At 32.2% G+C, this 14,520-nt stretch overlaps 2 protein-coding genes across 2 annotated transcripts in view; both read left to right on the top strand.

Annotated features, from left to right (window-relative positions):
- The window catches only part of LOC119685949, a 317,355-nt gene that overhangs the window by 160,636 nt on the left and 142,199 nt on the right, over window positions 1-14,520 (top strand). The gene's annotated exons all lie outside the window — the stretch shown is intronic.
- Window positions 11,319-14,520, top strand: part of LOC119673946 — a 76,241-nt gene continuing 73,039 nt past the window's right edge. Inside the window, exon 1 of the mRNA XM_038085063.1 lies at window positions 11,319-14,282. Coding sequence (XP_037940991.1) covers window positions 11,319-14,282 — 2,964 coding nt within the window. The remainder of the gene's footprint in view (window positions 14,283-14,520) is intronic.

The raw sequence follows: 14,520 nt of genomic DNA, 5'->3' as shown, positions 1-14,520 counted from the left end.
TGAATTTATTTTATTTTATTTAATATGCAACAGAAGCAGCTCTCAATAATATATATATATATATATTTATATACATATGGATGTTTTGTTTTATGTTTTAATTTTAAGTTGATTTATTTGCATGAAGCACTCTGAGCTAATGGGCATGCTGGGCAATCATAGTCTTACCTCTATGGCATTGATATGGAACAAAAGGGATACAATTAAGTGGCCGCTTCACTATTATGGATTTTCCATATAAATTCAATTGAGTTCCTGATAAATGAGTTTGTGGAACGAAATGCCACTTACAGTTCAGAAGATACAAAGCATTTGTGGTTAGATAGCAGATCGGCTGATAATGGGGCAGGTAGCAAATTTGAATATTATTGAATTTTGGATTTAAAAAGGTTTAAGCTTAATTATTGTAATTATTTTAGCGGCTTTATTGATAAAAATTGGCAAAAGAGTAATTTGAATGAACTGAATGAAATATAACAAAACAATACATAAATAACCTACAAATTGATTTATGTGAATATGAATTAAAACAAAGACTCATATACTTATGTTATGTACTTCGTTTTAATACTATTATATGTTTATATATATATAATAATAGTATATATACAATTAATAATAGGTTATGTTAAATCAACGATCGTGTACACCAAAGCCCAGTTGAGCTCAAATAATGGTCTCTTGTGATACCACGGAATTAATAATAAGAGTGAAATGATCTTTGCTAATTACAAAGTAAAGGTAATCGTAAACGTTTTGGGTGAAATGTCTTAAGATTAACATACAGAAGTCGTTTCTACTGAAAAAACTTTGTGACTTCTACAAAGTTCTAGTTTTATTGACTTTAAACGTTGTTGTGCAGACACACCTCGCTGAGATTATACAAATAAGCCGGTTGCAGCGTGATTCGTCAAAAAAGTTCACAAAGTTCAGGAAAATCTGAAGTCGCAGTATATAATTTTTAGAACGCGTGGGATTAATTGCTCATTAAAATTTGTCCATGAGAAAGTTGGTTTCAAAACGAGTACCTCTATTGCTAATGATCAAAAACTTTAACGTTTTTCAGAGACGATTCCGAAAGCCTTTTAAAGCTGTTTAAACGAAATAAAATGAATATTTAGCGTAAATGTATGACAATGAATGGAGCATGGATTTACGGATGCCCATTGTGTAATATTTATCAATTGCCTTCAATAACGAATATTATATACTTAAAAGTATTGGCGTATTGGCAGGAGCTTCATTCATGATTAAATTTTTTATTCTATATTAGACACGAGCAAAAAATAGATCATACTATACTACTAACTTATTTAGTTGGCCATTAAAGACGTGAGTCGTCCTTGACCGCGTCAAGTAGTCTCCGGCAGCCAACTCGATCAATGGCTTGCTGTCGCCAGTTAGTAATACCCAGCTCTCCCGAATCGTTGGTCACCTAGTCCTTCTATCGAAGATGAGTATGTCATCTAAAGCGTTATCCATTCACGGGTACCGAATCAAACACCTTTCTAGAAGGAGCAGTTATTCCATTTGCATGACATGGGTTTTATTATGTCAATGTCGTACATCTTATTAATCTAACATCTAATTCGATAATCGTTGCCAAAGCGTAAGGAGTAAATCTGCTTCAGCATTCATTGAGTGTAGCTAAAAGTGAAAAGCTGAATAGAACAAAATTTTAACCATTACTTCTAAGAGTAACAACCTATCACTTAGCTGATTAATAAGGTGATAAATTAACATAGGGATTTTGAGGTCTATCATTGATACATGATCCATTCTTGTACCCTTCAACAAAGTTACAATAAGGTAGTCATTAATTTTAAGACTTTGATGCTTAATTGTGGTTATTATGAAAGTACGATCTTAGATGAATTTAGAAGCGGGTCGATGCCTGGCTGCCTCTCGGGGATGGTAGTAGTAGATAGATAGAAGATAGTATATAGTAGATAGTAGGCTTTCTTTCTTCATCTTCCCCATTAACGTTAATCATGATTATTAGAAAAAACTATCGCACTGTAAATTATTTGTGATGAGTTTATTAATATGTGGCTTCACGAGTAGACTTCAGTTTCAATGGATAAAATTGTTTTATTTACAATATTATTTACCATTTGAAATTATTTCATTTATATATTGTATTTATACTCGCGTTAAACTGCGATGACATTTTTCTAATCGATTCCAAATGCAAATGTTGTTGAAATGAAAACGTTTCGGTATTTAATAATAATTTCGTTTATTATTTTTACAATAATTTTTTTCACTCAGTTTACTTTACAATTTTTTTTTTTGTTTTGAAATTTCACACTTTAGACCCACGTGGAAACTAGGTGAGTTCAGGGTAACCGGCCAGCTTGCCAGCTCGCCAACTCGGTCAAACTGTATTTGCCTATGTTTTTATTTAGTTTCAATCGAACCATGGATGATTTCTGGGAAAAAAGTCGAGTCAATATTTTCAATGGATTTGTTTGCGTTGGTCAATCAAATGTTGTGGCCGGCAACTTGCAAACGTGATTTTATTTTAAATTTTGTCATTTTGATATTTGTTTGGGTGAACAATATTAATATTAAATTTTACAGCAACGCGGAATAAATCAATTTATTATATTTTATTACAACAAATGTTATGTTATTATTTTGAAATCGACAATTTGTTGAGAAACTTCGCAGGCCCGTCCGCAGCGCTTTTGGTTGACGTTGGATTTCACCCTTCCTTGGCATTTGCATACGTTGCACATTCGAGCCGAGTTCGAAGCTCATGAATATTTCAAGTACATCCGCAAATACTTCAGTTACTCTTTAGGCAGATGAAAAGTCAAGTATTCGGTTCCAGTAAAAATGTTGTCCTCCTTTTAAGGTCTGCTTTCGCGTGTAACAAACATTCGACAATTTGTCAAGTTGTGTGCATATTCGCAAATTTATTTGATTATGATGGAGCTGCATCCAGCAAGTAGCTGGGATGAATTTCATTCTATTGAGGCTGGCGTATTTATAAGATGTTTTCACGAACTCTATTGAAAATGTATTGTAAACACTCCGCAGAAGGGAAATGGATGTTGGAGGGAATCACTTCATAATGCTTCCAACCTTTGTGTTAAGAATTGAAAAATATTTATTTATTTTTCTGCTGATGAAGCTGAAAAGGTTTTACAAGTTCTCTCAAAGATAATGTAAGTAAATATTTTATTCAAAAGGAATATTTAAATGTTTGTTCAACGGATATGTCAAAAAATCATAACAAATTTTAAATTTCCGTCTCCGTTTGCATTAAATCAATAAAATCACTGCTAAAATAAAAACTCTTATAAAAATAGGTTATTGGATGGATAGAAATAACAAAAGAAAACTTTAAATTATTCTAACGATTAAAAATATGATATTGATTAATGATAAATGTCTTATGTCTCTACTCCAGTATAATAAGTGGAGTACTAACACTTTTCTATAAAACCAACTAGAATTAAAAACAAAATGAAATAAGATCTTGAAAAGGTTAAGGACCCCGTATGTTTTTTATGCCAAAAAAATATCAAACATGAAATCCTCCTAGAAAATCAACGAATATAATATACTTTGTAAATATTATTAAAAATTAAGATGTGGAAGATAACTGCGAACTGTACTCAAACTGATGAATCTTTCATATAACAAACAACCATTCTATAAGGAAATACACATATCATATATGGTAGTTTGTTTTATCAAATTATTTCATAACGAAAGGATCACATATCTCTTACTCACCCTGGCTATCTCTTAACTAACATCAAACACAATAAATCAAACTTCTCCTTACACTACAAAGATTAGAACTCATTTAACATTTCTGTTGACTGTGATTGCTTCTAATGTATTTTTAATTTATTTAACTGAAGATAATTCTGACACAAAATGTCAGGCCACATAAAAACTACGAAACAAAAAGGAACTACAAAATGCATCATCACAATTACATGACCGTGACATACAGTTCAAAAGGTCACGTACTCTTAATGATCGAAACACAAAATGTATATAAAGTCGTAATAAATTGTGAAATAACACGCTCCTATCCGACTCAAATCTACCCTGTATAGCTTGGAAATCTAAATCATAATGGACGCGTAGCCACAACCTAAAATGAAAACGCAGCGCAGGTGGTAAATTGCAAGCAAATAAAGTGCTGCAATGTTGCAGCGAGTGCTGCAGACAAGCGGCTAACTACTCGCATAAGCCAGCATAATGAGCATTTTTGGTTAAGTAGACGAGATCATGCATTCACCCATATATACGCTGATACGTACATACGCCACCGCATTAAAGGTAATCATTTCGGAGACTGAACTGTCGACTGAACTGTATACATCAGCGGCTTGGAACGTAACTCGATAGTCCGTTTAACATTAATTATCACGCAGTTTGAGATTTTCGACCGAAAAGATGAGGGTTGCCTTCATCCATATAAAATCGAGTTGTTTTGCCTCTTCTCGCTGTGCTTGATTTTGAACACTTTCAGGTATTTTGCAGTTGGAAGCGATATTTATCGTAACCAAAATCATTTTTATTTTATTTATTTTTATTTTTATTATTTTTATTTTTATTTTACTTGTTGTACTTAAACAATATTGTGTTTTTAGGGTAAGCAGCAGTGTTGTTAGAATATCCGAATTGAACTGAGTTTTGGTAATGCATCGTCGAAATCAGTCTGCGACACTGTCAGCAGCCCATGTGTATCACTTACGATCAGCGGGTTGTCAATTCTTTCCAACTCAACGGCCTTTATTCACACCACGGATTTTGGACGTTTTTAATAAATTTATTCTCTTTTTAACATTTTTTATTAAATTATTGCTCCTTTGTATATCATTTTTTACGGATTGTGTTTTATTGCTATTATAAGAGTATTTTTTCTTTGGATTTTTCCTCTGGAATTTATATTGAGTTGGGGACAGTTTTGTTAGTGTGTCTAATGCGGTAGAGTTAATTAAAATATTTGATCTTGTCATGCATTTTTCATCCTTTTCAATTGAGTCATCTGGAGTAGGTTGGTATTTGTAAAGCAACGAATTTTGTGGCTTTGTGAAGCTCTTCATGAAGAATTTCTGGGAGACCACACATTGTGTAGGTATAGTCCAATCAAATGGTTATTGAATTTTTAAGCATTTTTGGAGCTAAAAAAATATGTTAATAAGCCGAATGATTAAGTTAAAAACTCTAAATTCATATGAATTAATTAATTTTTAAAGTGGTGCGATAAATGACCTTTGATATCTTTGAAATTTAAAAAGAACTGGTGACCACAAAAAAATATTTTTTGATAGTTTAGCAAATTTTGTTTTAGTAAAACAGAATATCTGAAAAAAAAAACACTAGAAGCTAATATATTATTTAGCAAAAATAAAAATGTGTAATTTTAGAGTTATGAGAATTCAAATTATAAGCTTTTCTTAGACTTAGGATAAGTTCAGCATTCGGTCTAAAATGTTCAGATATCAATACAAAATTTTTTCCCAGAAAATCTGTATAAGGAATAAATTTAAAACAAATCAATTCAATGAAATATAAAAAGAAATCTAGAAATAAACTCACTTTTGATTGTGAGTTCACTGTGTGGTCCGAGATTCTCAGAGAACTTAATAAATTATGTTCTAATATTTACTGAAAGATTCATAAATTTCAATGGTACAAAATTTTGACATTTGATGATACAATATATTATATATGGGAAAAGCATAATATTAATTGGCAAATATCATTTTAATAATAAATGATTTTAGAGATTATATATCTGAATTTTCGACTACTGATAAAGTTATTGACTATGAATATATTAGATCATTCCTAACCATGAGAGAGAAAGCTAACTGGTCAAGAGCTAACTGATGAGAATTAATATTTTGAAGTGCCAATTATTGGTATTATATATCTAAAACTAGATACTAACACTTATCACTCTAATGATAGCACATTGCTCATCCAAAAACAAGTCAAGCAAAGTTTCAAACTCTAGTACCGTCCGATATGAGAACTATTGCTTAACAAATTTCTTTTTAAATATTTAAAGTGTACGAAGTAATTAATTTAAATTTTTTAATTTAAATTTAATTAATTAAATAATTAACATTAAAAAAAAGAATAGTACATTACTCTAACAAATAATATTGAGGATTTTTTATGTACTATATTTTATTTTTATTCTTTTTACTCTCTTTTTTGACATTTTTCACAATTACTTTTAAATTTTTTTTTTAATTAAAGTGCAACAAGCCCAAAACAAAAACTTTAAATCAATAGCCTACGTCAATGCAATTATTTCAGGCACCTGTTCTCTCCACATGCATTAGCCCTAATGCACTGAGGTAGTCAGTTTCGGTCTGTTGCATATTTGACAAAAATGACCGATTTTATCAAATCATTTCCCATTTGTTACATTAACATTTCCCTCTTCTCTCCACTGCCAATCATTCTACTATTATTATCTCTATGAAATCTCCAAGCACTGATATGGAAAACTTAATTAAAATCGAAAGCCAATTCATTTATCAAACTTACTGAAGTCATTAGCTTACATTTGCGCATAGTAAATATCGTATAATCAGTGCTTCAGTCTGAAGGACTGAGGCTTATCATCTGAGGTGATCTCAATATATAAATTAACATAAAGATTAATTTAGTCATTTGTACAAATTCATTGATTAGAAGCTATTAAATAATCTTATGACTCTATTAAGCAGCAATGCGGCAGGTTGGTAGTGTTCCTTGGACTGTGACAAGCTTGAACTGTTATCCACCAATTCTCACAATTGGATTTAGAAAATTAAATGCATTTCTTAGCTGCACTAATTCTTATCTACGATTACCTGTCAATTTACATATAAAAAATACAAATTCTTAAGTCTTTTTAAAGGTATTTGATACCAGTATTAAGTAGCTGCATTTAATGATCTATGGGTGCGAAGAAAGCAGTGGTGTAGTATACTAGAGTATATGTTTGGGGGAAAAAGTGTAAAACACTTTTCTGTAGTGCAAAACTAAAGAAACTAAATAACTGAAGAAAATATTAATATTGTTTAATAGATAATTTTTGAATTGAATGTTCATTTAACAAAATTGTCTCTATATTGTCTATTAGTCTTTCTAGATTCAAACTTTACACGCTCATGTTGGAACTTTGATTCATAAGACGAAAGTAGAGTAGTAGTAGTAAATCTATCTAAAGGATATTTATGCTTTTCCAAAGCCAAAGATTGTTAGTTGATTCTAATGGTGACTCAATCCGTGAATCTAAATCTTTGTTTCCTGCTGTTTAATTTGTTGTTTGATCTGTAAAATTCAGTCCGTGTTGTTCAGAAATTTTTACAAGTCGGTATTATTGACTTTTGTTAGCTTCCTGAGATTATTGAAGATTGGGTCGCTAGAGTATTTTTTTTCTACTCCCAAGAGCGGGACATGTATAGAGATCATATGAAACTATCTTAAATTCATTACTTCCAATATAATTTGATGGATTCAAAGTTAAGTGTGATACTTGCTGTTTAAAGACCAGTATATTCGGTGATACTTGAAACAGTAGTACAATCAGCCAACAAAAAAAAAAAAAATAATTAAATAAAATTATTGTTATTTTTTCCCTGTTATTTACTTAATTCTATTAAAAAATAATGACTTCAAAAGTTTCCGTTTTTTCTGGCTGGTTGCAGCTGTGATGGCAAATGTTGTAAGGGATTTCCATTCAAGCCACCTGCTCTCCAATGTTCCAGATGCCAATAATAAGTGCCTTCACACTACAAATATTCCTTCTATTCCTGCTTATTAGTAATAATGACTGTTTAAGATTATATCTAGGTCATAATGCCCTACTCGTCTTATATGTAGGTTTAATGTAGATTTTAATCACTTTAAAGCTCTTAACGCTATAACTAAGGGTGTGAAGATCGGTTCCATACCAGATCTTTTTTCTTACTTAGTTCTAGTTTATGAGGTATTTCATTTTAAAGTCTAAGTTAATCTTTTGTGTAACATTTTTATATAAGAAAATTGATACATCTTATTGTCATTTTCGAAGTCAACCAATACCCGAAACCTGATTTAGAATTTTTAATAGCCCATGGAAAAAAATTCTGATACAATTATATATAAAGTTAGAAAAAGAAGCAATAGTGAAAATAACTCAAATTCTTCATTTGTAACTCCATAATTCCATAGAAGTTATGCGCTATCTTTCTTAAGTTTTAACTTCAACGACGACTCTGTTTTTCTTTTTGCTTCACACAAATTCGTAACAAATAATAAAAAGAATAACAAAGCATGTAAAGAAATACCACAAACTCCATAAACTTTATTAACCTGGTTAATCCCTTAATTGTCGTTGCTTAAGTCATAATAAAAGTAGTCTTGATGTTATCGAAAAGTAAACCCAATAAAAAAGATAACAGAGGTAAACAACATACCAGAATCTCTCGCGACGACAATCACAAAGGCAACTTCTATTAAACTCGGACTCAAATTTTTCCATTTACAATATTTTTACGTATTTTATTAATTGGGTTCAGTACGCGGCTCTTATGGCAGTAAAATTATTTTTGCCTTTCGATTGGCTCCACTTTGAAGCATAGCCGCTTTCTATTCTTCACAACTTGGGATAGGTTCAAATGGTTGGTTAATTCTTTCTTTTATAGCCTACACGCCTTCTAAATTGAAGGAGAAGGAGAGGGGGGAAAAGAATAATTGCGGTAGAAGGAAATCATTCCATCAGCAAAGAACAATTTTTAAAAGCCTTTAAATGACAAATTTAAAGGCGTTGAATTAATTTGTGTCAGTTTAACTGAAATTGTTGTTACTGTAAATCCGATTGCTCTTCTACTTGACCGCAGACTACAGAATCGAAGACGAGAGAGAAGAATAAGAAGAAGACAATAAAGTTGAAGAACAAGAAAACCGCAGAGATATTCCAATTCGCCACTGATAAATTGTCTTTAATATTTTTTTGAAAGATTACGGATACTTGACTCAGATCTTCTGACTTTCATTAAAAAAATATTAAACTTCAACTTGGTTAATCGTTATAAGCGAGTCAGTTGAATATTAATGTTTAACATTTACAAGATATGATCACAAAAATACTCCTATAACAGCGCGGACAGGTTCATATTCCGTGGCAAACTCCAACTTAGCAGATTAAATTTTTCAACCTGTTTAGTCGGAAATCTGGAAATCTGCAATGCTTTGAAAGAAGAAAATTAATTTGTTATCACACACAGCCACCGTTGCTTTATTGGTTATTGCTACCAAATGTTGTTAACCACCAACCTTTAGTGTTCCTGCATCTTGTTTGGATTAAGGATCACGTTACGTCTTCACATTAACGCATTGAAGGTGTTAATTGAAAATATACAACGTATTTAAGATATTTTTTGATAAATTTTGGAAGTTGGCTGAAAATTTAATTAACTCAGTTTAACAGCAAAAAGGAAAATAAATTTCGGATGCAAAAAGAGAAAAGATTAAATATCTTTACACTTATAGTCTCTGCAGGAAGATTAAATATCTTTTCACTTATAGTCTCTGTAGGATATAAGTGCTTATGTTGAAATACTACGGATTTTTTGAATTTACGTGATTACAGTTCTTGTGATTTAGTCAACCGCTTTGATAATATTCAACGACTACTAGCTTAATCAGTCACTTATTGTCGTTAAGTGATAGTAGCAAATAGTGCCAGATCGGATGCTGCTTGAACCTACTGTTGAAGATTCAGTTATTATCTGGCGTGTTTTCCACTAGCGGGAACAACATTTGCCAAAGTACTCTGAGAGCTAGCATATACTTTATTTAAATGTCTTTTATTTCTTTTTTTCTAGTATTACCAAATTTTATAGTTCTTAGTTGACGCCTTTGAAATTTCTTCTCTTTTTCTTCATTTTTAAATGCTATTAGTTGGCACTTGGACTGTTGTTTATAATAAAATATCTTCAGTAATTTTCTTGTACTAAAATTGATGTTAAATAAATTTAAACAATTTTTGTTAACTATGAAAATAATAAAATCTTTAAAAACAAACCACAATTTATTTATACTCCAATGGACAGAATTACTGAGAGACAAATACATCTTCATCACTAAGACCGTGTACATCCTCCGTAACTGATTCAATGGTTACATAATAAATATACGTATATATTAAAGAATAACAAAAATATAGGATTTAAATACCAATTAGGATGCGCTTAAGCCAAATAAGATGTTTTGGAATGGAGAGTGCAATGACAGGCAAGACAACAAAAGATTATGCCAGTTACCTGCTGTAAGCAAATAACAAACTGAAAAAAATACATTAATGTAAAGGATAAATGGTAAACAATCAGAGAGGAAAAAAAATATGTTACGCTAAAGTCGGTCATGATGGACGCAGTAGTGCTACTTCTCGGGTATGCAGTATATAGAGTCAATCTAACATAATTGACAATTCTTAAAGGATGACAGTTCTATATGATTCCAGCTCAAAATTTACAAAAGACTCTGTTTAGAGTAGTAATAATTATTTTTAACATTGTTTTACACTGCAACACTGTTTGTTTGAAAGGTGATTTGCATTTCATTTTTGCTTTATTAAATCTTTGTTCTTGCTTTTTTGCCTTTTATGCTTTGTATCAAAATTTGCAACTCTCTCTTACCGGTTGATCGTTGGCGAAGACGCACGCATTTGTTTCTTTGGTTCACTCGTTTATAAATTTTCAAATTATGTAAAATAAATAAGAATGTACATTTATATAAAATATTATCATTTCGAAACAATATATAAATAAATAATTACAAAGTGATAAAAAATGTTATCATATCAAAACATTGGTGACCCCGACGTGATCGGATTGAAAAAATATACTCGGATTTAATTTCGTACAAAACATTTATAATGCACATGCATTTTAATTTTGGAAACATTTTTCGATGAAGTTTGTCAACTCGGACAAGTTTAACATACATTTTGATTGCTATTGTGCATTCTTTCTATTTTTACTTTCGCTGCATTTATGTGCAAACTTTATTTTATGCTATCGTGTCATAAAATATATTCAATTAATTTCAGTTTAAAGTTCGGCAGATCGGACATATATAAACAATTTGTGCTATCGTGCATTTCTTTATTTTGGATCGGTATATGAACAAATATTATTTTATGCTATCGTGTCATAAAATAAATTTTAGTAAGTGTCGTGTTTAAGATTTATATTTGTCAATTCGGGCAAATACAAAACGCAATTTTCGGTGCAATCGTGCAACTAATTCATAATACGAACACGCTACATTTGAAATTTACACGAGTTAAATTATTGATCATGATAGACGAAGTTGAAGTAAATGGGGCAACAGAGCACTCAAGTGAGCCTTCACAAATTCTCTTAAAATCAAGATCCACTTCAATAAAGTTTCAATTAACAACATTCAATGAGACTCTGACTCCTGAATATTTAAGCAGTTTGTGTGATTCCGATATTTCTGTTCGGCTGGAGCATGTGGAGCGTCTGGCCAATAAATTTGAAAATACTCAATCTACTCTTGAGGAATTGGACATATCCGAATTTGATGGAATGGTCCGGTTTGATTTCGATATGTTGTACTTGAAAGTTCGATCAAAACTTCAACATGAGCTTCAAGTCAGACGTACATTCAATCCAAGTTGCTCTACAACAATACATAAATCGTCAGGTGAGAATCAGCAAGACATCAGGTCAATGGCGAATACAATTAGGCTTCCAGAATTACAAATACCAAAGTTTGATGGAAATTATACTGAGTGGCCTAGTTTTCATGCCATATTTGAAAACTTAGTTCACAATAACCAAGAACTATCTGAAACAGAAAAACTACAACATTTATTTTCAAGCGTAAAGGGCGCAGCATTTGACATCATTAGATCGTTGAGTTTAAGTGATGCAAACTATGCTAAGGCTTTAGAATTACTTAAAAAGAGATTTGATAATAAACCTTTAATTTTACAGGCACACGTCAAGGAAATTTTGTGGGCAAGGGATATATCGAATGAATCATCGACAAAGTTAAGAGAGCTTAGTGATCGAATCAATTTGCACATGCGTGCTTTACAAACATTGGGCACCAAAGAACAAATCGCAGACAATTTCTTGATCCAAATCATCAGTGCCAAGCTCGATTCTAAATCAAAGGCTAAATGGGAAGAAGAGTTGTCCGTCCATGATTTGCCAACGTGGGAAATGATGACTGACTTCTTAGAAAAAAGGTGTCGTGTATTGGAGAATATGGACGGTGCTATGGTCTCCCTAACACCTAGCCACCAGGTAGGAAAGAAAATTACTAAAAAATATAGTTATTTGGCAGCAAATATGGGTACTATCTCTTGCGTATTTTGCGACTCAAAGGATCACTATATTACAAAGTGCACACTGTTTATAAATCTTTCCCCAACGCTTCGATATAAAGAAGCAAAGAAGTTGCTGTTATGTTTAAATTGTTTACGCAAGGGTCACGCATTGAATAAATGCAAGTCTGGACATTGTCGTCATTGTGCTTCAAAGCATCATTCATTGCTTCATATGCAATCTGTATCTCCAATTAATTCGAAAGGCGTTGCACCTGAAATACATATAGCAAATCGGTCGGAAGAGCCATCAACTTCAAAAAATACGTCGCTGCTCTCACTGTCCTCTGTAACGTCTATTCCTAAAGCCCCAGAATTTCTATCTGAAAATAGTGTGCTACTAGCTACTGCAATCATTCTCATCAAAAATTCCTCAGGAACTTTCGTTCCATGTAGAGCAATTCTCGATTCTGCGTCTCAACTCAATTTTATAACTTCTCGTTTAGTCAACTTGCTGCAGCTAAATACGAAAACAACATACACAACCATATCAGGCATAGGGGATTCTACACTTGAAACAAACAAGGTTGTTGAGCTATTTACAAAATCGCACTCAGGCGATTATTCAACTTCATGTACTGCGATCGTTACAACAACTATCACAGATCCTCAACCAAACTTTAACGTAAACATTTCAGATTGGTCAATTCCAAACAACATCACCTTAGCTGATCCGATGTTTTTCAAATCACAGAGAATCGATGTGTTACTAGGTGGCGGCTTATTTTTTAACTTATTGTGTATTGGACAAATTCGTCTGGAAAATAATTTTATGTTACAGAAGACAAGGCTGGGTTGGATAGCATCAGGTGGCGGTATTATTCCAAAATACAATCACTCATTTTCGTTAGCTATAGCTAAGAAATCAACCACTGAATTGGAATTTGAAAATGAAAAATCGTTAAATGAAATTGTAAAAAGGTTTTGGGAAATAGAAAATTGTTTTGACGCGCACTCTTCGCTAACAGACGAAGACGCATATTGCGAAACCCATTTCAAACAAAATTTTACTCGGTTAGATTCTGGTAAATATTCTGTTTTACTTCCTAAGCAGCGTAATATCGACTCACTCGGAGATTCTTATAATCATGCACTTCAACGATTTCACAGTTTAGAAAGAAAGTTGCAACGTAATGCTGATTTAAAAACTCAATATGTTGATTTTATTAATGAGTATATAAATTTAAAGCACATGTCACCAGCACAATTACCATCAGGTGTTCCAACGTGTTTTTTACCTCATCATTGTGTGCTAAAAAATGAAAGTACAACTACAAAATTGCGTGTGGTTTTCGATGGGTCAGCTAAAACATCCACCGGATTTTCTCTTAATGATCTGCTGATGTCTGGACCTACAATTCAATCCACACTCTTTGAATTAATTATTCGATTCCGATATTTTAAAATTGCTCTTTGTGGAGATATCTGTAAAATGTATCGATGCGTGCGTGTTACACATCCCGATGAATATCTTCAGTGCATTTTGTGGAGAAGTAATCTCGATGATGACGTAAAGGTATTCAAATTGGACACTGTGACATATGGAACAAGGCCAGCTGCATTTTTAGCTATTCGAGCAATGCATCAGCTGGCTCGCGATGAAGAGAAATCATACCCATTGGGTTCTAAAATCGTTCTCAGAGATTTTTATGTAGATGATTTAATGTCAGGCGGCGACACCGTGGATGAAGTAATCAACATTAGAAGGCAAACTACTGAATTATTAAAAAAGGGTGGTTTCCAGATCAGAAAATGGTGTTCCAATAATCCAAGAGTATTGTGTGGTATCGCTGAATCCGAACGTGTACAATTATTGAAATTTAAAGATGGTTCTGATATTACTAAAGCATTAGGTTTAGTATGGGATCCAAACCACGACAATTTTTTATTTTCATTTACTCCAGTGGTAGGTAGCCAGCAAATTAACAAACGTACTGTTCTCTCAACTATAGCCCGTTTTTATGATCCAATCGGATTAATTGGACCTATCATCACCAAGGCTAAAATTTTCATGCAAACCTTATGGAAACACAAATTGCATTGGGATGAGAGTCTACCACAAGCATTATACTCAGCATGGATTGAACTTCGCTCTCAACTTACAATTATCAGCAGTTTTAAATTCCCTCGTTATGTTTTAATGC

This window comes from Teleopsis dalmanni, chromosome 2 (assembly GCF_002237135.1).
Source record: "Teleopsis dalmanni isolate 2A chromosome 2, ASM223713v2, whole genome shotgun sequence".
NCBI classification, from domain to species: Eukaryota; Metazoa; Arthropoda; class Insecta; order Diptera; family Diopsidae; genus Teleopsis; species Teleopsis dalmanni.
This window is presented reverse-complemented; position numbering and strand designations above follow the sequence as displayed.